Below are 24481 nucleotides of genomic sequence, written 5' to 3'. Positions count from 1 at the left end.
TTTCACCTGGTGACCTCCTCCCCGTCCCTAAGCTCTCTGCCCCCTCTGCCTGCGTCACACCCTGGCGCAGGCAGTTCAGATGGGGGCTTATGCCAGAGGTAGGTGTGCACAGGTGCTATGGCCCAAGGCCCAGCTGGCAAGAAGGACAGAGAGTGCCGGAAACAACTCGCCAGGCCATGAGCACACCCCGCCACTGGGCTCCAGCCGGCTGACAGTAGTGGGGTGCCCTGCGGTGCCCTGAGACCGCCGGGTGCTCGCCTAGCCGAGCGGAGATAACTGGGTCGTGCTGTCCTTCTCGCCCACCCTAGAGCTACACGTTCCTGATCTCCTCCGACTACGAGCGTGCCGAGTGGAGGGAGAACATCCGGGAGCAGCAGAAGAAGTGTGAGTGGCCTCTGCCCCCGAGGACATGGGCTTTGGAACGTCAGTGCCAGACGGGCATCTCCTGCGGTTTTTTTTTTTTTTGTTTTTGTTTTGTTTTTTTTTTTTTGAGACAGAGTCTCACTCTGTTGCCCAGGCTAGAGTGAGTGCCGTGGCGTCAGCCTAGCTCACAGCAACCTCAAACTCCTGAGCTCAAGGGATCCTCCTGCCTCAGCCTCCCGAGTAGCTGGGACTACAGGCATGCACCACCACGCCCGGCTAATTTTTTCTATATATATTTTTAGCTGTCCATATAATTTCTTTCTATTTTTAGTAGAGATGGGGTCTCGCTCTTGCTCAGGCTGGTCTCGAACTCCTGAGCTCAAACGATCCGCCCACCTCGGCCTCCCAGAGTGCTAGGATTACAGGCGTGAGCCACCGCGCCCAGCCACTCCTGCGGTTTTAAACCTTTTTTTTTTTTGAGGGGCTTTATCCAAGTGACAGGTTCCATGAGCCCTGATTCAGAAAATAAGTTGTAGCCGTCCCGATAGGTCTCCAGCCCTCTATTCCCCCACCTGTACCCCCATCCCCTGCGAATTCATCCCCCCTCTGCCCTCTGATCTCCCCTGGGAAGCCCCCCAGGCCTTTCCGGCACCCACCACTGCCCCATCCGTCTGGCCCCCCAGCTGCCCCCGTGTGGTGGGCACTGCCTGCTGCCGGGACAGGATGCCCCCTCCCCTCCCGGGCAGCCCACTCCCCTCTGCGCTCTCCTGCCTTCTCAGGGCCCCCCTGGCGGTTCAGGGGAGGGAGGGCAGACCCCGTTTCCTCCTCAGCACCCCGGCAGTGTGGGTTGGGATTCACGAGCCACCCTTGCTGGGACTGGTTCCCACTGACCTCTGTGTGCCGCCGACCCTCTTCTGCGGGAGCCTGGCCGAGCACTGAGTCCCGGGTGGCCTGGGCCTCCCACAGCCGTGGGCCGTCTGCTGCCAGAGCAGCATCTCTGGGTCACGTGTTGCACACGGACGCTGGGCGGGGGGCTCTGCTTGCCTCTGACCCACCCTGAGCTCCCGTCCCTGCGGGTTCATCGTTGGCACCTGTGCGGAGCCACATCTCGGCCCTCAGTGCCACCATGGCCTGCAGGGCAAGGGGCTCCGGCAGCCCTGGCGGTGCTCGCGTCCCAGGGTTTTCTGTCATAACAGGGGGACCCAAACTGTTTCCAGGGTGGCAGCCTCTGTTCCTTGCTCAGCAAATTGTGCCCAGGAATAAACCCCCTTTCTCACCTAGTGGAGAAACAGCGTTAGCAGAGTGGGGGTCGGAGCCACGCTGGTGTCCATCTGGGGAGACCCCACGGGGAGGTGCACCCGGGCCACCCTCTCATTCCCAGACCTGCCTCGTGGCTGTGCTTGGGTGGCGTGTGACGTGTGTTTGCGAGCGTCACGCTAAGATTCCTCCGGGCCTGGGCTCTCAGGGCCACGCCTCAGCCTGCTGCTAGACCAGCACCGCACCTGGGGACCCGTCACCCGCTCCTGAGCCACCCAGCGCCCGGCCCCGCCGTGCCCGCTCCCCAGGGCGTGGTGGGGGTCAGCGACAGCGGAGCAGACTGGCAGTCAGGGCACCTCCTCTTCCCCGGTCGCAGGTTTCAAAAGCTTCTCCCTGACGTCCGTGGAGCTGCAAATGCTGACCAACTCGTGCGTGAAGCTGCAGACGGTTCACAACATTCCACTGACCATCAACAAAGAAGGTGGGGCCGCCCTCGGCACGCCGCGCTGCCGGGAAGGGGGTGGCCCGCAGGCCGGGGGGCCACTTTCTGCCCCGCCGTTAGAGCTGCCCTTGGGACTGGTGGGCTTTGGTTGAGAAGGCGGATGTGTCCTTGTTAGGGCCTCTTGTCTGCCCCGAGGAGTGCACGGGGCGGGCTAGGAGCAGTCTCTCCCTGGGCAGCTGCCACTAGGTGGTTGAGGAGACACACGGCTCTGTCCCTAGTGATGAGGCCTGCGACAGGCGCTCCTGAGACCCTCTGTGCCGTGGATCCGGCCCCAATCCCGTCCTCCCGGCCCTGCTTTCATCCAGCTACTTGCCGGCCCACACTGTTGGTCAGGCTGAGTTGTGCATTCACGGTTGCACACGTGCACGCGTGCTCAGCCACACACACGGGTGCATATGCACCCCATGCACGTCCCACGTCACCGCGACACCCTCTCCTGCCCTTGGAACCTTGGTACACTCTGTCGTGGTCTCTGGTTTGCTTGTGCTGTGAACCCCACCAGATGCTAAGATCCTTGAGACGCACAGCGGGTGCGTTTTTGGCCGAGACGCAGCTGCGCCAGTGCTGGGCGGTCAGCAGCCCGGCGGTGTCCACGGGGTGGCTGTTTTTGAAGTAGAGCCAGGCTGCCACCTGCCTCCCTCTCCCGGGAGGACAGAAGCTCACCTCTTTGGTCTCTTGTGTAGATGATGAATCTCCTGGGCTCTACGGGTTCCTGAATGTCATCGTCCACTCAGCCACTGGATTTAAGCAGAGTTCAAGTAAGTGACCGGCTGGGGAAGGGAGGTGGCGGGGGCTGAGCCGGAGTCTCCACCAGGAAGCGCTGATCGGGCAGGGTGTGGGGAGCCAGGGAAGTTCGACAGTCGGGGGCTGCTGGCACACAGTCGGGGGCTGCTGGCACGGGCTGGCGCGGACTGATGCCCTCCGGATGTGGGATTGTTTTCCCCCTTTTCCCCGTGCCCTTCTCGGATCCTGCAGGCTGGCGGGCCGCCCCCTGCAGGCAGGCCATGTCATCGCAGGGGTTGGAGTTTGATGGAAAACGCGGCTCCGGTCGCCGTGGGGGCCCCAGGGATAATACTCTTTTCCTCCTTCCTCTCTAAGGGGTGAGGGGTCTCCTCGATGCTCAAGCTGTGGGAACGGTGAAGTCTGGTTACACCAATTATACTGTAGATGACAATTCTAGAAAAGACAGAAAGCCGATTAGTGATTGTTGGGGGCTATGGGTGGGAGCGAGGACTGCCTGCACATGAGCCCAAAGGAGCCTTTGAGGGGAGGGCAGTGTCCTGAAACGACTGCGGTGCGTGTTTGCACTAGTGTTTAAATTTACTAAACATCCCCAGACTGTACACTTGCAGATGAGTAGTTTGGCATTTAGCTGATGCTCCGTGAAGCCGTAACCCACGGCTGCTGCCCTGGACCCCATCTCTGGCTGCCTCGTAGGTGGTGGGTTTCCTGGGTTCCACCCAGACCTTCCGCCCCCACGGCCCCGCCTCCCTGTGCTGTCTGTTGCCAACACAGGTGACACCTGGGGTCCCGGCTTTTCTCACCTGGCCTCCTGTTACCTTCCCACCTGTCTCCTCAGTGTCCCATACTCTAAGCTTTGCACCCCCAAAACAAACCTGTCATTTACAGCCCCAAACTTGTCCTTCTTATCTTATGTCCTGCCTTGGTGAGGGGCACCACCATCCACACACACCCCCCGGGTGATGTGGGAAAGTGCAGTCACACCCCGCGTCCCCTTCCCACAGATCTGTACTGCACCCTGGAGGTGGACTCCTTTGGCTATTTTGTGAATAAAGCAAAGACGCGCGTCTACAGGGACACGGCGGAGCCCAACTGGAACGAGGTGAGGCGTCTGCTTCCAGCAGCACCGGATGTTTTCATGGAAAGAGCCCACACCTCCAGGGCCTCCCTGAGGGCTTCCCCCAGGGCGACACTGCCAGCATTCCAGGAATCTCCTGGGGGTGGGGGTGACTGGCCAAGAGATTTTATCTCTGTGTTCCTGAGAATCTCACCCACCCACCCGGCATCGGAAAGACTCAAAAGACTCAGCCTATTACTGGAGAAGTGTTTGGAAAGAGACTTAAAAGGGCTTGTTGTCCTGCCTTTGTTAGCACTTTGTGTTTACTTGGTAGGTTTCCATAGTGTTTTTCCGCAGAAGTTGGGCTTAGCTGGCTGTGACCCTCTCAGTTTCCAGAAGCCGGGGGCTCTGCTTGTGGGGCTGGGGTTGGGGGGGTGGGGGTGGGAGGGGCCTCGCTGGTCTGAAGGGGCCTGTTTGCTCCTCTCTGGCTGCTGGATTTGTAGTTTGTCCCTCCCTTTTCCCCACCTTGGAGAGCTGTTGTGTAAGTCCCTTAACCATCTGGCCCTGAGCCTTCAGGACTGGGGGGATTATTGCAGAGAGGCCAGTGTTGATTACGTCCCCAGATCCATGAGAGATGCCATGTCCCAGCTTCTGCAGAGGAAGAAACCAAGTCATGAGGCCGGTGGGGCCAGCAGTGGGGCTGGAACTCAGCTTGCCTCTCTCGGCGTCCACTACTCCTTAGTCATTAGACTGGCTGCCTGAGAAATAATCTGGTCTGTGGAGCTCCGGCATCCCTGCAGAAAGGGCCGAGTGACAGCTGTGATGAGTGGGGATCAGAGCCTCATGGGATCCATGAAAGAAGGTTTTACAGAGAGCAAGGGGGCCGTGACCCAGCAGAGGCACTGAGGGAGGGGTTCTAGGCGGTTTGCAGCCAGTCGGATGCCAGTCGAAGCTGCAGGGAGGCGTGAAGGTGTGAGGGCTTTGATGGCAGAGGTCACCTGGCACCACCTTGCTGTGCACGGTCCTGGCAGGCGCACCCCCCACCCCCACTGGGGTTCAGAAATAGCTGCTGCCTTTTCTTCCCCTCACCCCCCTCCCTTTCCCCACCGAGAACCCATGCGTGAAGGCATCCCGAGGCGGAGCAGGAAGTTCACACCACACCCACGGCAGGTGGCTTGAAAGCCTGGGGGAGCATTCCTTCCCGCAAGTCCCCCCTCCTGTACCAACCCCAACGATCACTTCTTTTTTTTCCTTTTAAATAGAATTTTTTTAGAGCAGTTTAGGGTCATAGCAAAATTGAGCAGAAAAGACAGAGACTTCCCATTTACCCCTTCCGCCCCGCCAATGTTGACAGCCCGCACCAGAGTGAGACATTTGTTACAGTTGAGGCGTCATTATCACCCAGAGCCCGTAGGGGACACTGGGGTTCATTCTTGGTGCTGCAGATTTTAAGGGTTTTGATGAAGGTGTGATGACGTGTATCCACCATCACAGTATCCTACGGGAAGTTTCACTGCCGTAAACATGAACCCCCATCGACACGTCATTATCACCCAGAATCCATTAGAACATCTGCATTTTTTTTTTTTTTTTTTTTCTTAGAGACAGGGTCTTGCTCTGCCACCCAGGCTGGAGTGCAGTGGCACAATCATAGCTCACTGTAACCTCGAACTCCTGGGCTCAAGTGATCCTCCTGCCTCAGCCTCCCAAAGTGCTGGGACTACAGGCATGCGCCACTTCGCCCAACCAAATACCTGCATTTTTAACAAGCACCCCTGGTGATGCAGGTGGTGTAGGGACCACGGTTTGAGATGCTGGGGTAGGTTTGAGAGGCCTTCAGGGCTTCTGGAAGCATCTAGGGCAGGCCACAGCATGGTGACAGGTGCCCACAGGGAATGCTCCTGAGGGTCCGAGCTGAGTGAGGAGGGTCTCCAGGTGAGGGTCCTTCTCGGGCAGGAAGGGCCCCGTTTGTGGGGAGCCACAGCTGAGGCCCCTCCGGCTGTAGTGCTGCCCACCACGCGCTTGGACCCGTTTGTTCACACGCGACTCTCCTGCTTCTTTGTCGGGGCGGCAGGAGTTTGAGATAGAGCTGGAAGGCTCGCAGACCCTGAGGATCCTGTGCTACGAGAAGTGCTACAACAAAACCAAGATCAGCAAGGAGGACGGCGAGAGCACAGACAGGCTCATGGGCAAGGGCCAGATCCAGGTGAGGCTGCCCTCCCCTCCGCCCTCTCCCGTCCTCTCCTGTCCTGCACTCGGGGACGCCCGCGTGGCCTGGCGCCCGCGGCGGGTGGGCAACTGCGGCTCTGAAACACCCACTGTGGGAGACCTGGGCTGATGCCCTCACGGGGCCAGACGGACTGCCCCTCTGTCTGTCTGTCTGTCTGTCTGTTGTGTCCTATCCCATCCCCAGCTTGTTCTTCCAGCTGAGGCCTCGGTTCTTTCGTGGCCCTGGGAGAACCCACAGGTGGAACAGCTCTGTGGTGCTGTGAGCTGAAATTGGCAGTTCCTGGGCCACCTCTTCTTGGAAAAGCAAAATGGTCCCAGTGTCTGCCCACCTGACATCCCCTTTCTGGGTCCAGCCCCAGTTTGTAGGGTGGACCCCCTATCCCTGACCAGGCTGCGTTCCCCTCCCAGGGCTGGCGTAGAAGCCGCTGGGTGTGCAGGAGGATGTATCCGTACAGGGCTAGGAAGTGGTCCCTGGGTTGTCGAGGAGAACCGCCGGCCCCCGTTCTTGGGAAGGTTACTCAGCCCTGGGGCTCAGCGCCAGTTGTCAGACAGGACCCGGTGCCCCTGCCTGTTTCTCACGGTCCCAGCTACGCAGTTCCCAGGGTGGCTGGGAGAAGGCCCTGGTACCGCCCTCCTTACAGCGCATCTCGTTAGACACAGCCAAGCCGGCGCCTTGCCCCCTTCCACCTTCGTGTGCGGCCTCTGGGGGAGGGGGTTTGACATTGCAGGTGCCCCTGGGACCACAGGGCTCACCGAGAAGCCCCACCTCCCTCCCTAAGGGCAGGAAGTAAAAATCCTCTTCTGGTGAAACACTGAGGAAGGAAGGAAGGAGGAGGGTGATTTCCGTGAATACTTTGTCATCTTTGCCGTGAGGGCCCACATGGTCCTCATTCAGACCAACAAGTCCTTGTGAGTGCGACTTCTGCCCCCGCCGAGGCCCTGGCTGGCCAGGTTCCCGGGCCATGTGCTGCTGCCGGGTCTCCACACTGGGACCCCCGAGGGGACCTAGTGCTCGGGGCTGCCTGAGACCCCACTCCCCAGACCCTTGAGACCAGGTCTGAGAGCAAAAATGCTCCCGTTGTGCGTGCCTGAAATCCCGGCTACTCGGGAGACTGAGGCAGGAGGATCGCCTAAGTCCAGGAGTTCGAGAACAGCCTGGACAGCGTAGCACAACCCCACCTGTCAAAAAAAAAAAAAAAAAAAAAAGTTTTTTTTTTTTTAAATGCTCTTGGCTGTGCTGTTCTTGCCCCACAACATGGGTCTCGTTCACCCTCCCAGCCTCTGTGTGGAATCTCATGGTGTGAGGCTTCCACGCAGACGGGCTGCTCCGCCCCGGATGGCGCATCCTGGTGCTGGTCTCCTTTGAGAACCGAAGTTCTTTAGCATCTGTCGAGTGACAGCCGTAGTCTGGGTGATGGTCACAGCTCAGGCCCTTTTGTGCACCTGCGTTCTCATTGGGTCCTCCCCACAGATCTCTGAGAGAGCTCATTTGACACCAAGGAGACCTTCCCTAACCTGCTCAAGGTCCCTGGGTACCCAGGGAGGTGGAGGGAGCAGAGTGCAGAGCCGGCCACACTCCCTGTGCACCCCCTTCCCGCCTCCCTCCCCGGGACCTGTATCTGCCCCATTCCTCACCCGCACCCCAGGCCCTGGGCCCGCCCCCACCCACATCCTGCACAGACTCGCTGCCCAGCGACTCTTTCTCAGCTCATCAAACCAGGTAAAAGGAGGTTCATATTCCACCAGCCTTTGGCTCAGATCATTGAATCTGCAGCCACTGGAGTCCTGGCAGTGGCTGGATTTGAACCCTGGCCTCTGAGTCCTGGCTCCGGGTGACTGTGGGGGTCTCAGTGGAAAAGAGAAAAGAAGCCCTCGTTTGAAATCCCTTGCCACAGTGCGACTGGGTACAAACACAGTATTTTTTGATGCACACAACTCATGCTTTACTCTCGGATGGTTGGGGTCCTGCTGGGCGCCCTGCCTTACCCTGGGGAAGGGGAGGGCAGCGTCAGAGAAACCACAGTGGGGCGGTAGTTAGAGGGTAAAAGCAGATTTCATTCAGGACGATTGCAATAGAGGAAAAGGGACCTCAGCACAGAACTGGGCTCCATTCCGAGGACCACGTGGACAAGTGGGGATTTATAGCCAACCAGCAGGGCGGGGTCGGTGGGTAGAAAGGGACAGAGAGGAAGCGTCGGGCGTGAGGGGAGTTTGGGCTCCGCTGAACTAACAGGGTTCTGGGGGGGCCGGGTGAGCAGACGGCACCTGGGGGATGAGGGATTCATACCGAGGGTGGGGGGTTCTGGCTGGCCTGACTCAGGGTTCTTGCTAAAATTGAGCTCTGAAGGACAAGCCCAAGGATGGGGCCCAGTGGGAAGAGCCAGAGGAGACCGGATAGAGTTTGGTCAGGGAGAGAGTCCCCAGCACGCGGCAGGTGACCCTGGCCAGTCACTGCCCCACTGTCTGTGCTTGTTTCCTCACCTGCAATTCGGGGCAAGGCCGCGGTACCTCGAGAGTTCAGTGACCTGTCAGTTCGCTGCTATTATTTTATTTTATTTTATTTTTTAGTCAGAGTCTCGCTCTGTTGCCCAGGCCACAGTGCCGTGGCATCAGCGTAGCTCACAGCAACCTCAAACTCCTGGGCTCAAGTGTTCCTGCCTCAGCCTCCCGAGTAGCTGGGACTACAGGCATGTGCCACCATGCCTGGCTAATTTTTTCTATATATTTTTAGTTGTCCAGCTAATTTCTTTCTATTTTTAGTAGAGATGGGGTCTCGCTCTTGCTCAGGCTGGTCTTGAACTCCTGACTTTGAGCGATCCTCCCAGAGTGCTAGGATTACAGGCGTGAGCCACCTCGCCCGGCCGCTATTATTATTATTGTCACTGTCGTTAGGAGGCAGTGGAGGAGGCGCGATCCTGCTCTGCCCTGGTCACTGAGCTGGGGGGGGACAGGAGAGTGGGACACGTGGCCCCTGGTCTTCCTTCAACGGGAAGGGATCCGAGCACCGTGCCGGGTGGAGGGTGTGCGTGACTCAGGCCGAGTAGGTGGCAGCCGGCCTGGCCCCTGGAGCTCCAGGCTCTGGGCGGCAGGGGCTTGTTTGCGAGATCCGAGGAGGAAGGAAATCGGAGGAGGGCCGGTGATGCCAGTGACGCCCTGCAACCCCAGCCTGGTCTCTGTCTCCCCCGTGGCCGTTTTCTGCCAGAGATACCTGGGAGAGGGCGTACCTGAGAGGGCGTACCTGACTCGCCCAGTCCGGCCTCTTTGAGTCCAAACTTTTCCCAGTAACGCCAGGTGCCTTCCGTGCTGTGCCGTGCGGGGAGGGGGTGCCCGCTCTCTGCATCCTGCTGCTGGGGTCCCCTCACCCCATGCACTTTGACTCAGAAGTTGAGTGGACAGACCTTTCCGTGAGGCGAGGCAGGTGCTGTCCAGGTGGGGAAGGCACGGCCCCCAGGAGTGTCCACGAGGCAGGAAGAAGTCCAGACCCAGCCGGGCGGGCAGAGGCTCCAGGCAGGCCCCGGAGCTCTTCTGAGGGGAGGGCCGGGGATGGAGATCGAGTTAACAGCAAAGCCACCCACACACTCCTGTGGGCAGGAGGAGTCAGAATATTCTGGGGTTGAGGTCTTGGCTCGGTCTGGTTTTCACTCCCCTACACGATGCCGATGAGTGTTGGGTTCAGGACCCACCGGCCTGAGTCTCAGATTTCAGCTCCTGCTCTTCAGACGAGTGTCCCGGCTGAGTTGCCAGGTCCCCGCTCCCCTTCTGCACAGGCCGGAAAGGCAGAGGAGCAACAGACGGCATGGACGCAGCCGTGGGGGTGCTGCTGTCTGGGAAAGAGTCACCAACAGTATGGCTCTGAGCCTTCGCGTGTGGGCAGGTACAAAGGACTCAGGCGAGGGTCTTTCCGAGCCAGCCCTGAGCCTCAGTGAGCCGTGTGAGCAAGCGAGGCCGTCCCAGTCCATCCTCAGACACCCCCCCCCCCCCCCCCCCCCGTGATGGGGGCCTCCTGCATGCTGTGCCCTGGGGGCCCCAAGAACAAGAACGACCTCTGTCCCCAGGCTTCACAATCCAGAGCAGGGAGACCTGAAAGGAAGGATGCTACAGGTGTGCTGAGAGCCCGGCCGGCCCTGCCCCAGGGGCAGCTGGTGGCTTGGATGGCGTGATTATTGGAGGGTGCGGTTGGGAGACAGAGAAGCCTTCTCAGGGAGAACACGGAGTCTGTGTCTTCAGGGAGGGATTTTTTGAGCTTTAAGCATTAACATCCTGTGCTTCAAGCCCAGCAGGGGACAGGAGTCGTGGGAATGCACAGGGCACACAGCGAGGTTGGAGGGCTGGCAGAGCAGTTCCGTCTGCAGCCTGGCTCAGTGCGCCCGGGACAGGGACGGGCCCTGAAGGCACTGTCCGAGTGCCCCAGCACATCCTGGGCCAGCTGTCGTTTCCTTCTCTCCTCCATTTGCAGATTCTCTAGGTTGCTAAATCTCCTTAGCCCTGTTTCTTCTCCTTAGGGGTAACTTTGTAGCGATCCATAGAGCTCGGTCCACTCTCGTCTCTCCCGTGTGCACCGTTCTTCCTGACCTGTCTTGTGTCTTGCCGGGCTCCGACTACGTCCCAACTCAGGCATTAGAGTTGGTTTTTGTTATTGCTGTTCATGTTTTACGTGAGCCGTGGGGGTGAGATTCGGGCCGAGGGTCTCTGGCATGGTCTTGGCTTTATCTGGAGCTGCACTCAGGCAGGCAGAGCAGGCTTTCCCAGGTTTGTGGGAACCTGGCCAGACACGAGCCATCGGGTCCGACGGGGCCCCTCCTGGGGGAGCCCTGCAGCCGCTCCCCACCCCCCACCTCGAGGGGAGGCCCACCCACTCGTGGCAGTCTCCCTGAGGGACCACCTGCTCCGCGACGGTTATGCCCCAGGAGCTCACGGAAGTGCTGGCAACAGCCGGGTGGATGCGGAGGTGACACCCAGGTGGGTGGGTGCACCCGGGTGCACAGCGGCACTGACCCTGCCAGCTCGGGTGCCCACCAGCCGGGGAATGGGTAAGCGGAAGGTGGCGGAGCCGTACAGTGGACTATCACTCGGCCTTCAAAAGGAGGGAAATTCTGACACACGCTACAACACGGATGAACCCCTGTGACATTCTGCTCAGGGAAATAAGCCAGTCCCAGAAGACAAATACTGTGTGAGTTCACTTCCATGAGGGATTGAAAGTAGTGAAATTCATAGGGACAGAAAGTAGGTAAGAGGTTGCGGGGGCTGGGGGCTACTGTTTACTGGGCTGGAGTTTCCGTTTGGGCTGACGAAGACGGCCGGAGATGGCCGGGGGTGATGGGCCACAGCGGTGAGTGTGCTTGGTGCCCCGGAACTGTGCACTTAGAAGTGGTTACAGTGGAAAATTTTTTATGTATATTTTACCGCAACTTTTTAAAACATTAAAGAAAATAAAACTGCCCACAGGGTGCAGGGACGGACGTGGGAGTCCTAACTCAGCAAAATCGCTCCCCGCCCCTGGTGAAGGCCCCAACCACCAGAGGGCGCACTCTGCCCCCAGCCCCGGCCACTCCGCAGAGCCTCAGCACTCTCACCTGTAAGAGGACAGACAGGCTCAAGGCAGTTCCCTGTGCCTGTGACTGGTGCTCACTTTGTACCAATACACATTTTACTATGTGTATTAAGTAACTTATAGATGTATCTTTTTTTTTTTTTTTTTTAAGAGACGGGCTCTCTGTCTCCCAGGCTGGAGTGCAGTGATGCAGTCGTAGCTCACTGCAGCCTCGAGCTCCTGGGCTCAAGCGATCCTCCCACCTCAGCCTCCCAAGTAGCTGGGACTACGGGTGTGTGCCACCACACCTGGCTAGTTTTTAAAAATTTTTTGTAGAGGCTGGTCTAGAACTCCTGGCCTCAGGCGATCCTCCCACCTCAGCCTCCCAAAGTGCTGAGATTACAGGCATGAGCCACCGCACTCAGCCTGCTTTCTGTCTTATGTATGTATGTCTGGATACGGAGGTACCACGGAGAATGAAACGGACAAAGCTTACGTTCCAGCAGGGAAGACAGCCATCAGCCAAAATAAAGAGCCGTCGGGTGGGAAGGGGAGGAGGTGTGGTTTGCAGCCGGGTGGTCGGGCGAGGCGGATGCTGCTGTTAGTATAAAGGCACAGGGGGGCCCTGCCTGTGCTGCCGGATTATCTCAGGGCCGGGTATGTCCTGTCCACACGGCATTCACTGGGCCTGGGGTCTCAGGTGTGCCTGGGGGGTGGGGGCATTCTTAGGTGAATGAGACATGCATGGCTCCTGTCACAGAGACACAAGTGGGAGAGAAACTTACGTAGCCTCTTAAACACAGACTTGGGGGGCATGCCCCAGGGGGTCTCTTGCACCAGGAACATAAAATCAGTGATGTTTATTTTTAGCTAACATTTGGGAAAGATTTTAAGCTGTAAACACCACGAGAATGTAAACACACATGAGCAAATCCTTCTTGTACAGATTTCCCAGGATTTGTCCCGAGAAAACATGCCACTGCCAGTGGCTCAGCGGAGGGACGGTGACGGCAAGGCCCCCTGGCTCTATCATGGGCCAGTTTTGGACCCTATATCTTTTCTGATTTAACTTGCACAGCATAAAATGCATCCATTTTAAGTGTAAAGTTTAATACTTTCTTAGTAAATTCACGGAGTTGTACTACTTTTACCAGCAATCCAGTTTAGAATATTTCTGGCACCCCAAAACAATTTCCTCTTTCCCATTTACAGCCACTCCATAATCTTATTCCCAGACCCAGGCTGATCTGCTTTTTGTCTCTAAGAGGTTTGCCCATTCTTCACATTCTGTAAAAATTTCTGTAAAAATAGAATCATACCAGACTGATCTTTTGACTGCTTTCTTCCAGTTAGCACAGTATTATTGAGGGTCGTCCACACTGTAGCATGATCAGTACTTTGTTCCTTTTCATGGCTGTATAATACTCCATTGCATGCATATGCCACATTTTTGTTTTTCCATTTGCCAGTTGACAGGCACTTGGGTTGTTTCCAGTTCAGGGCTGTTATGGCTGATGCAGCTGTGAACACGTGCTTGCCACCAGGCTTTGTGTGGGCCTGGTGTGTTTTCATTCTGCTTGGGTAGACACCCAGTGCGATTGCTGGCTTGTATGGCAAGTTGACATTTTGGGGAACTGCCGTTTTTCCAGAGTGGCTGCCCCGTTTTATATCCGCAGCGGCTGTGAGAGAGCTCCTGTTCTCCACATCGTCACCAGCGCCCGTTGTAGTCTACCCTAAGAGGGCGTGTTCCTCGATCTTTTTAAGTGATGCTGGAGACTGGTTGGGAGCAGAGAAGAGCAGCAAAGAGTTAAAGATGGGATAAGCTTGGCACAGGCCTGTAGTCCCAGCTACTCGGGAAGCTGAGGCAGAAGGATCGCTTGAGGCCAGGAGTTCAAGGTTGCAGTGAGTTGTGACTGTGCCACTGCACTCCAGCCTGGGCAGCATAGCTAGACCCTGTCTTTAAAAAAACGTTCAAGAGACCAGGCCATGGTGAAAGACCACCGTGAGAGCCACAGGGGTTCTCTGCTGGTATCTGGGAAGACCCACTCCCGGAAGTAGTTGCAGTGCAGAAGCACAGAGCTCAGACAGGAGCAGCTGGGGACACCCTGCTGCCCCATCCAGGGTGGTGACGGTGGACATGGAGGAAGCTGTTGTCTGTAAGGAGGTGAGTGAGGAGGGAACAAGCATTTCCTCCTTTGGGCAATTTAGTCATACCCGCCTCCACGCCAGCCAGGCGTGGGCGAGAGGATGCCCTGTGGCCGTCCATCGGTGGTGACTCATCTGGCCGCACCAGCTACAGAGCTAGCAAGGCAGCACTTGGTCCTCCGCAAACCACCATGCGAAGAGGTCACTGATGCTTCGGGGCTGTGCTCAACGCCTGTCCCAGCTGGGCTTGGGCCTCCCCGGGATGGGCGTGTGGGGCAGTTTTCTAGGAGGACCTCCAGGCCCCCGTGCACCAGGCCCACCCACCTCAGTTGATCTTCCGAGGCCCCCACCATGCCCCCCCCAGGAGATGAGCCCTAACCCTAACCCAGACCCCCCCCACCCCCCACCCCCAGGCCACTGGCCCCCATCAGAGCAGCAGGCACATTCCTCAGCGAGCCCTGGCGACCCCCGACACATCCGGACTGCTTCAGCGTTTCCCTTGACTGCCATTTCCCCCTCCGTCATCTGTTTTTCCAAACCCCCGTCCCTTGCTTGTTTACTTCTCTGGTGCTTTAAATAATTGCACGAGAGAGCAGCCAGCCTTGAGCGCTGTTTGGGGCTTCAGGCACCGGCTTCATCATGGCACTATTCTTTGTGCTGCTTCCGCTCTGCCGAGCACACTCTGTTCTTGGGGTGGCGCCAGCCACGGGACAGCCTTTCCCACTGGAGCCACCGGCGGGGACCGCCATGAGGGCTGGGTGTCTCGTGGCTGACACCCCGGTCGTTTTCAGTCACTGGGAGCTGCAGAGAGGGGCCCGGTGAAGAGCCGGCCTGGGCACGTCGGGGCCAAGTGGGGTGGGCGCTGGACGCCAATGCCCGGGAGTGGACGAGGGCTGGGGCTGGAGTCGGGCTCCTCGTCACTCGGCCGGCTTGCTCTGGGAGGGCAGGGGCCATGTGGGGTGCTCTCTGCCCTGGGCCCGTTGGAGGCAGTGTGTGCCATTTGGGGGGTCCCTGCTGGGAGTGGCGCAGGCCCTGGGACAGCCTCCAGAGCACCTCAGCGCGAGGCAGACTGACCAGTCACACGCCTTACTCAGCGTCTCCAAACTCAGGCCACAGGAAACCAGCCACTCCAGAAGGAAGCTCAGCTTTTCTGGGCTTAAGAGGAGACGGAGACACGTTGGAATTCCCGTAACCAATAGGCGCGGGGGCGGGGGGGTTTCCCATACACAGACAAAAAAGTGGAACCCGGGGGTAATGGGAAACTTTGACCTTGGCCAGCCAGACGCGGGGCGTGGCTTCCCTCTCCAACTGCTGCTTAAAAGGCCGAGGAGGCCGGGCGCTCCCCACCGTACTCCCATCCAGCCTCTACCGGCCTCTCTGCCTCTGCCGGCATGCGAGACTCAGCCCCCGCCGCCATGCAGGGCCTCCTTCGGTACTTCCACCCCAGCCGGGCGTGCCGGAGCCGGGTGGCCTCGGCCGAAAAGCACCTGTGTGCCCGTGGCACTGCCCTGTGGACTCACATGCGACACCTGATGTGCAGGGGCAAGGTGGGCCGGCACGTGGGCTGGTGGGGCGGGGGTGGGTAGGTCTCTGCCACCCGGATGTCTCCGGCGGCACTTCTTTCCGTCCCTCTGCCGCCCTGGACTCTGGGCTGCTTGTCGGCTGCTTTTGCCAGTTCTGGGTTTTCACGGGGGGGAGGCGCCCAGTGGTCGCCATTCTTGGGGGGTGGTTGGATGTCTCCTGCCCAACCTGCCTCTGGGTTTCCGTTCTTCAAAGCTCGCAGTGGTGGGGTAAACTCTCCCTTTCCTTGGGAGGAGGAGGAGGAAGCACACTCTGTCCCCTTCTGTGGGCAGCAGGTGCACAGCCCCGTCTCCTCCATCCGCGCCTGGTCTGGCCAGAGCCGGGAAGGGCCTGTGTCATCCCCTCCTGCCTCTGCCTGGGGCTCACTCTGGGGACTGCGCCACCCGGGAGATGGCTTTTTTTGAGTGGTTTGTGCCTGACTGGTGCCTGCTCTCGGACCCTGCTTCTCAGGGTGGGGTCCCTGCAGCCCAGAGTGTGGCTCTGGAAACCTCCTGGGCCAGACACAGAATGAGGACTTGTGACCACACAGCCCCTGCCACCCTTTGCTTTTCTGTGTCATCCTGGCCGTACGTTCCAGATGCTTGGGAAGCGTTAACCAGTAGGGCCTAGAAGGGGAGGTTGGGGGGCTCCCCGCAGGAGTGCTCATGAGGTGTGGTCCCTGCTCCGAAGCGAGGGATGGATACCAAGGCCGGATGTGATGCGTGCCACACTGTCCGGTGTCAGATGGTGGCTCCCTGACCTGGCTTCACGCCAGAATCCCCTGGGGAAGTTTCTAGTGGTGCAAATCTCAGGACCCACCCAGATGTATTTGTAACAAGATCCCCCAAGGTGCTGCCTGTTCACCCAGCACAGCCAGTGGTCTTGGCCGCGTGCAGGAACCGCTGATGGAGAGCGTGTGCCCGCCAAAGAGGGGGAGACCGAGCCTCCGCAGCCGGGGGCACGTGGCTTGGCCATGAAGGGTTGGATGTTTTTAGCAGCCCAGACTGTGTCTGGCTGACACTGAACAGAAAGGTCCTGCAGCCCAGCTGCTGGGACGGCGCTCTGTGGGGTGGATGTTCCAGGGGCTTCCTCCTGGCGCCCTCACCAGCTGTGTGATGTAGGGCTTGGCTGTGGGTCCTTCCGGGCCTGACTTGAAGCCCTAGTACCAGCCTGGCCTGGAGGCTTCTCCTGCCACAGGCCAATGCATGGCGCCTGGAGAGAAGACAGTGTCCACGATTCCCCACGCAGCAGCTCCTGCCCCTGAGAAGCTGCTACTGAACTCGGGTCCTAGACTGACCGCTTACCCTCCACTGAGTTTTGTTTTGTAGCCCCCCTGTGGCGACAGGGAGCAGGACAGAGAAAGGCTGACAGCCGGACTTCGGCTCCCACCTGGAGAAGACGGAGGGAGGAGGGGTGCGGGGCCCCAGGCAGCAAAGGTTGGGGAGCCATGGTGCCCTGAGGTTCCAGGGGTTTCTAGCAGGTCTTCTCCTTACTCTGGACTCTCGGGCTGTGGATGGAGGTGCCGGCCACAGCCAGGCTCTGCTGCCGACGTACACGTGGAGAAGCAGCAGGTGTTGGCTCCTGCCCAGTGGGGCCTCTGCTAATCGTGAGTCTTTGCTTTCAGTTGGAGCCCCAGGCCCTGCAGGACAGAGACTGGCAACGCACCGTCATCGCCATGAACGGGGTATGTGCCCCCGGGGGGCCCTCTGGGCACCTGCGTCCCCCAGCGGGTCAGGGCGGCCGCTGTTCCCTCTGAAACAGTCAGAAGGCGGCTAAGCCTGAGCTGGTCTCTGAGAGCCAGTCTCTGGCTGGACGAGGGAGGGCTCCCTGCACGGCAGAGTCGCTGTGCACAGGAAGGAATCTTCCATTTGGTGGTTGGAGTGCAGTCCTCGGCCAGGCCCTGAGACTCCCTCCTTGAGCAGAGATCTCATGGCACCGCCAGGACGGGTAGGGTCTCAACCCAGGCTCTGGGGACTGCCCATAGGGACAGAGACCCCTGATTTGTCTTCAGCTATCCCAAGAAAGGTTTAGAGCTTTTAAAAAAAAATCATAACCACACACCAAAAAAGGCCTGGGCAGACAGGATAAAATGTTAACGATAATTTTTGGCTTTGTGTTGTGTTATTCTCTGTATGTTCTCTCTGCTTAATTTTTATTTATTTTTTATTTTTATTATTTATTTATTTATTATTTATTTTTGAGACAGAGTCTCACTCTGTTGCCCAGGCTAGAGTGCCGTGGCGTCTGCCCCGCTCACAGCAACCTCAAACGCCTGGGTTCAAGCAATCCAACTGCCTCATCCTCCCAAGTAGCTGGGACTACAGGCATGTGCCACCATGCCCGGCTAATTTTTTCTATATATATATTTTTTAGCTGTCCAAATCATTTCTTTCTATTTTTAGTAGAGACAGGGTCTCACTCTTGCTCAGGCTGGTCTCGAACTCCTGACCTCAAGCGATCCTCCCGCCTCGGCCTCCCAGAGTGCTTCTCCGCTTAATTTTTAAATTGCCATTAAGAAAGAAAGAGCAGCAACAGGGATTGTAGGAGGACGTTCTGCAGAAGCAGGTCCTTAAACCACCCTGTCCTTACCTGGCTCTTGCCGAGGGGCAGCCCCTCCTCACGCTGGGACCGCGACCCGCTTCCCCTGGGGGTGGACAGAGTTGCCAGGGGCCCCTGGGACCTTGGGCGGTGCGGACCAGGAGGGTGAGAGGGCTGTGCCCCTTCTTCCCACTGCAGATCGAGGTGAAACTCTCTGTCAAGTTCACCAGCAGGGAGTTCAGCCTGAAGAGAATGCCTTCCCGAAAACAGACGGGGGTCTTCGGGGTCAAGATTGCCGTGGTCACCAAGTGAGTGGCGAGGGGCTTGGGTGCGTGTACCGAGGGTACCTGTCCCTCCACGTGTTTCTGCAGGAAAGAGCAGGCGCGGTTCCCTCCTGTCTGTGCAAGGTCGCTGCACGGGGAGGCCGGGCCCGGGGACGCTTGGTGTGCCTGGCACCTCCCGTGCGTGCTGCAACACCAGCTCAGGAAAGCCCTCGCCCCCGTCCTTGGGAGCAGCGGGCCGGCTCCTGCACGACTCCGGGAACTGCCCCAGTGCAGGGTTTTCTTCCCTTGCTTGGAACTTGTCATGGTCCCAGGTTCCTGTTGAAGAATTGTAACCCCTGCCCCTTTGTCACAAGTCAGTTGCCAGGAGAAGCCTGTGTGCAGTTTGAGGGCAGTTCTCTTGGACACAGGCCACTTCCTCCCAGAACTCATTTGCTTCCCCAGGATAGAACTGAGCCAAGCCCCTGACCTCGCTGGTCATCTGGGCCGGTGGGGACTACGTCAGTCGTTGCCTGGACGCCTGCTTGTGTGTAAACACCTCTCCCTGCCCCCAGCTGCACCCCGGCCCCCTCCGCAGCGCTCTGGGAAGGCTCCAGGCACCAGCAGAGAGGGCCCGTTGGCAGCTACCCCGCCTGAGCACAGGCGGATTAGGGTGGTTTGGGAAAGAGCTTTGAGGTGCTCCTAAATCCAGTTGCAAAGGCCTCAAACAGCACTGTCGTCTGTCTTCGAAGTATTCTTAGTCCAGGGTCCTACACGGAGGTGTTGGAATTACCCGTTGCCAAGACTCGAGAAGGAAAGCAGTAGACTCAGCCCGCGCAGTCGCACACTCAGCGGATGTGTGTGCGGGCCCGGTGGGGCGGTCAGGGGAGTCACTTCTCGCACGGCAAGCGGGTGCAGGGCCAGGACGGGGCCCATCTCCCGACTCAGAGATGCCGTCCAGGACATTGTGTGGCCGCTTGTCAACCCAAGGCCTGGGATCTTTTAAATGCCCTTCCTGTGGCCGGCTGCTCTTAGAGAAGCCTCCAGACCTTGCCCCAAAGATCAGGGGTGACTTGCAGGGTGTCTGGCTGCTTTGGCCTCTTCGGTAGCCCCGATGAGATCCACGCGGTGATAACTGCGAGTGCGAAGAAGGGAGGGGACACATGTTCAAGGCTCTGTGCACAGCCCCAAACCCGGGCACCCTTGTCACCGTCGTCATCCCGCCTCCAGGTGTACAGCCAGGTGGCAGGTCCCCCGTGCGGCAGCCTGGGCGGGGCTGCCAGGGCACTGAGGACGCTCCCCCCCCCACAGGAGAGAGAGGTCCAAAGTGCCCTACATCGTGCGCCAGTGCGTGGAGGAGATCGAGCGCCGCGGCATGGAGGAGGTGGGCATCTACCGCGTGTCCGGCGTGGCCACGGACATCCAGGCGCTGAAGGCGGCCTTCGACGTCAGTGAGTGTCAGCCGGGGCAGTGTGGGGCGGCGGGTGGGCGGGGGTGTCCGTGCTGAGACTCTCGGAGCGCCCTGCGTGGCCCGGCCCTGTCCTACCGTTCTCTGGGCCTTTTCTATAGTTACTGATTTATTATTTGAAAAAATGAGAAGACAGAGTCGTGGGAGGAGCTTCTGCAGAGGCCAGTCCTTAAACCATCCTAGCCACAAGCGCCGCTTGCTAGGTCGGACCAGGGACTTCTGTGGGACCTCGGCCTGCCCGTCGTGGGGGTGGACAAGAGGTGTCAAAGTTCAGGGGTCAGTGCAGTTTGAGCACTGGCCAGCTTGAGAATTCGGGGGGGGAAGGGCACTGACGTGACCCAGCTCCTGGGGTGCCACAGCGTCCCCACCTCCGTCTCACCAGCCCTCACACGCTGCGCAGGAGGTAGAACTGCCCCAGATGGCAGGGTAGGGCTCCAAGACACCATCGGGTCCTTGCCCAACATCCTCAGAGTGACAGGTGGCAGAACCAGGACTTTGTGCCTGCAGACCCTTCCACGGGGCACACACCACCCGCCCTGACCAGGACCCCCGGGTGGGCCCTGCTGTGGTTCTCGTTCCCTCTGGGCAACCAGAGCGGACCAGGCCTGTGACACGGAGGACCACTGGCCTCCTGAGCCCAGAGGAAGGCACCAGTTTAGACACCGAGACAGCTCAGCTAATCCCGGTGCCTTCCTGCTTTCAGAAGACACTGGCACCAGAGCAGTTGCCACATACGGGACAGAGCCACCTGATTCCCAGCCTGGCGCCATGTCCCGCCCCACTGGCCGCCCCCGGCCAGCGCATCTGGCTCTGCCGCCAGGCTGCTCCTGGCCGAACAGGGGAGAGGTGTGGGGGTGCACACGCCTCCCCATCAGCCCTGCACAGGTGCAGAACTGCGTGTAGATGTTTGGGAGGAGTAAGATGAGCCACTCAAAGGGGAGGGACCCACAGAGCCATCCGCGTGGCAAGGACAGTGCGATAGCCAAGGCAGGGACTGCAGAAGCCCCTGCTCAGCGTCCATTTCCACGCTCTTCCCAGATAACAAGGACGTGTCGGTGATGATGAGCGAGATGGACGTGAACGCCATTGCTGGCACGCTGAAGCTCTACTTCCGCGAGCTGCCCGAGCCCCTCTTCACCGACGAGTTCTACCCCAGCTTCGCCGAGGGCATCGGTGAGCGTCTCCCGCCTCCACTCCTGTCCTCTGCCGCCCTTGGAGGGGAGCCCTGCCCCTCTGCCGGGGTCCGGGTTCCAGCCCAGCCCCGGCAAGCTGCCGCGTGTGACGCGGGGATGAGAACTGAGCCCACCTGCGAGGCCTTGCCCGTCCCCAGAGGGCTGCCCGCTGTCCCTGTCCTGCACGCAGACCGAGAGGGTGAAGCCCGCGGCTCTAAGCCCAGGTCCTGGCCTCTCAAGTGTAGGGTGAAACCCAGCCCAACCCCAGGTCAGCCTGGAGGGTGATGTCCAAGGGGGCGCTGGCGTAGGTGGCAGCTGCAGCCTCCGTGTCACCCTTAGGGTGAGTCTGCCTGCTGCTCCTGAAGTCCCTCCCCCACTCCTGCCCCTCACTCCACCTGCCTGGTTCGTGAGGGGCTTCTCCTGCCTTGGGGTCTTCCGAGGGGGCGGTGGTAGACGGAACCGCTGAGTCAGCCCCGAGGGCAGCTCTGCCCGCCAGCACTCACTCTCACGGTGCCCCCTGCTGCTGGTCCCCAGGTGCCATTGAGCAGAGGCGTTCAGGCAGCTCACCCCACACAGGCACCCATTACAGGTTCCCCGCCGGGGGCCAGGCTGCTGTGTCAGCGGGGATGATGACAGGCTTGGGCTGGCCGGCGCCTGTGACATGGTGCCGGCTGCTCTGTCCAGCCGCCCTCGGGAGGTCTTCAGCCCGTTCCTGTGACTCTGAGGAGTAACCCCGCACCTTCTGCAGCTCTTTCAGACCCCGTTGCAAAGGAGAGCTGCATGCTCAACCTGCTGCTGTCCCTGCCAGAAGCCAACCTGCTCACCTTCCTCTTCCTTCTGGACCATCTGAAAAGGTAGCCCTGGCTCTTCCGCAGGGGCCTGGGGCTCCAGGACCCCAGGCAGCAGGGTGCCCCGCTGGCCCCAGCCAGACTCCCCTGCACCCAGGGCCTTTTCTCCCCGGCCCTGTCTGTAGTTACTGCCTCCCGGGGACCAGTGCCACCGCCACCCCCGTCCCTCCCCCGTCTGCCACCTTCCTTTCCCTGCATTGTGGCCTTGAGCAAAGAGCAGGGGCCTCACCACGGCCAGCAGTGCAGTTGGCCTCCCCTCCTGCGCCCCAGCCCAGGTCATGGCGCGGAGCTGACCCAGGGCCTGCCGGCCTCGAGTGCTCCTTATCCTGGGCCGCTCGGACCAGAAGAACCTGGGGTAGAGTCTGCTTCCAGCACAGCCAGGGTCGAGGTCCCTCCCTCCCCGGGTGGCTGTGCTGTGGAGCCTGCCGCCACGTTCCCCAGGACTCCAGGGCAGCCCGGCCCCAATGCCTCTGTCCCAGAGGTGGTGCTGAAACAGCACCCTCTGCTTCGGCCCCTGCAGGGTGGCAGAAAAGGAGGCAGTGAACAAGATGTCCCTGCACAACCTGGCCACGGTCTTCGGCCCCACGTTGCTGCGGCCGTCGGAGAAGGAGAGCAAGCTCCCTGCCAACCCCAGCCAGCCCATCGCCATGACCGACAGCTGGTCCCTGGAGGTCATGTCCCAGGTACGGGAGACAGGCTCTAGCCCACGCCACGCTGGCCTGACAGGTGGCCTCTGCCTTCCCCACCCTGAGCCCTGCCAGTCTTCCTACCTGCATAGTACGGGGCAGCCGCTGAGAGAGAGGGACTTGCCTAGGCCTACACGGCTGGATGGGGCAGGGAGGGCCCAGGCCACCTGGTGGTCCTGCTGGAGCCCCCAGCCTAGGGCTTAAAACAGCCCCAAGTCATGCCTCGTTGGGACCCCACCTCCCGGCAGGATCTCCTGTAGGGGCTCATGTCACCAGCAGGGGCCCTCAGCAACCCGAGCTGGACTTGGGCACTTGGGCCAGGAAGGCCTCCCCACCTGCGGCCGTGAGCAGCGCTCTGAGCCCCGTTCCTCCTCCCGGGCAGGTCCAGGTGCTGCTGTACTTCCTGCAACTAGAGGCCATCCCCGCCCCAGACAGCAAGAGACAGAGCATCTTGTTCTCCACCGAAGTCTAAAGGCCCAACTCCATCTCCAAGAGGCTGGCAGAACAGCTGGAAACCTCTGGCTAAACGGGCCCTCCGTCGAGCGGGAGCCGAACCTTCTTGAGGTGTAACGGGGCCTTCCCCGAGAGCCGGGCCGTCTGCCGAGAGACAGCTACCCCAAGCGGAAGGCCCGTGGCCTGCGCGGATCCCAGGCCTGGCCTCAGACTGTGGCTTTCCACACTGCCACCAGAGGGCGCCCCAGGCCGGCGCGTCTGCGCATGCGGGCCCGGCCCCGGGGCACGGGGTTGAGAGAGTGATTTTTATGAACCTAACTTATCAGAGTTTAAAAGATTTCTACTGGATCACGTGTCAAGATGCACCGTCTCCGGGGAGAAGGGAACACGACCACATTCCCTCCCTGTTGTGTCTTGAATAAACGCTGCTGCTGCTTCACACCGTGGGGGCCACCGCCCTGTCCCTGTGTGGGTGGGGGCTCGTCGCTCCCCGACTTGGAGGCCCGACTCCGTTTATAACAGGGTTGGAGAAGCTAAGTCGACACTGTATAGCGTTTTGACTCCATTCACTGCTGTCTTCTTTTTCTTTCTAGAAGGATCTGTGTGCAGAAATGGGTCTGCTTCTGGCTCGTTCCGTTGCTCTGTTGTTGCTGTTGATGCGCGGACACCGCGGGGGGCGGGGAGGGGCCTGGGCTGCGCACTTTAGGTTTGTTCTCCAGGGACAGTGACCGCAGCCGCGCTCTCCTGTTTGGCTTCCACAGGCCTTGACCCCTCTGCCCCCCTCTGCCCCCCTCTGCCCCCCGAGGCCCTCCCCTCCCCAGGCGCCCGCACGATCCTTCCTCTCCTCGCCCTCGCTCAGCGGACTCGCTCCACTTTTATAGAAGTTTCCTCTTGGCGGCGGCAACTTGCTGACGGCTTGTTTCAAAAACTTTGATCCCAAATAGCCTTTTGATACTTGAATATTTTTAAGTTTTATATACATAGTTTCTAATTTTTTTCCTAACAGATTCAGATACCTAATAAGATATTAGAATGTACTCCGAGGACAGTCCGTGTCCCGGCAGCGTTTCGTCTTCCTCTGCGCGCCAGCTCTGTTGTCGCCAGGAGTCGTTTCTGAAGCCTCCGGAGCATCGGGAACGTGGGGGGTCAGGAACAGGCCCGGCACAGGGGTGGGGGGCTCCCGCCCAGGGCAGACCCAGGGACAGGACCCCCCCACCCCCACGCGGGACCCAGGGCGCGCCCTGCAGTCCCTCCTGACCACCCAGCTTAGATAAAAGGGAACCAGGGAGGCCGCCAAGTATTCCGAAGCAACAAACCCATGAACATTTGCATCACTTTTTTAAAACGAGGGAGAGGCGGGGACAGGGAGAAAGAAGAAGGAAACAGCTCTGGGGCACAGCAGAGTCCCGCGCTGGCCTTGCAGGAGGAGAGGGTGAAGCTGAGCAGAGAGGGAGGCGTGGCTGGACTCAGGAAAACGTGTGTGGGTTGTCTGGTGACAGCACCAGTACCCAGCATCCCTCGATCCTTCCCGAGGCGCGGTGTTGGGGGCTCACGCACGTGTCCATGGGCAGCTCCTAGAGCCTGGGGTACACAGGGGAGCGTGGCAGCTGGGGGCCATGCGCCCCCACTCTCCCTCTGCTCCTGGACCTGCTGAGGCAGGGAACGGAAA

General features: G+C 59.7%; 1 protein-coding gene across 2 annotated transcripts in view; it reads left to right on the top strand.

Moving 5' to 3' along the window:
• The window catches only part of BCR (BCR activator of RhoGEF and GTPase), a 113747-nt gene extending 90139 nt beyond the window's left edge, over positions 1-23608 (top strand). Inside the window, exons 12-23 of one of the 2 annotated variants that reach the window (XM_069497424.1) lie at positions 309-384; positions 1997-2101; positions 2806-2880; positions 3868-3965; positions 5995-6126; positions 17012-17071; positions 18124-18233; positions 19497-19636; positions 20692-20826; positions 21574-21679; positions 22194-22356; positions 22742-23608. In XM_069497424.1, coding sequence (XP_069353525.1) covers positions 309-384; positions 1997-2101; positions 2806-2880; positions 3868-3965; positions 5995-6126; positions 17012-17071; positions 18124-18233; positions 19497-19636; positions 20692-20826; positions 21574-21679; positions 22194-22356; positions 22742-22831 — 1290 coding nt within the window. In that variant the 3' untranslated portion in view covers positions 22832-23608. The remainder of the gene's footprint in view (positions 1-308; positions 385-1996; positions 2102-2805; positions 2881-3867; positions 3966-5994; positions 6127-17011; positions 17072-18123; positions 18234-19496; positions 19637-20691; positions 20827-21573; positions 21680-22193; positions 22357-22741) is intronic. The other variant, XM_069497425.1, reaches the window with a different exon arrangement.
• The last annotated feature ends 873 nt before the right edge of the window (positions 23609-24481 follow it).

Source organism: Eulemur rufifrons, chromosome 21 (assembly GCF_041146395.1).
Source record: "Eulemur rufifrons isolate Redbay chromosome 21, OSU_ERuf_1, whole genome shotgun sequence".
Lineage (NCBI taxonomy): Eukaryota > Metazoa > Chordata > Mammalia > Primates > Lemuridae > Eulemur > Eulemur rufifrons.
Note: the sequence above shows the minus strand (reverse complement) of the source record. Positions and strands in the feature narration are given on the sequence as shown.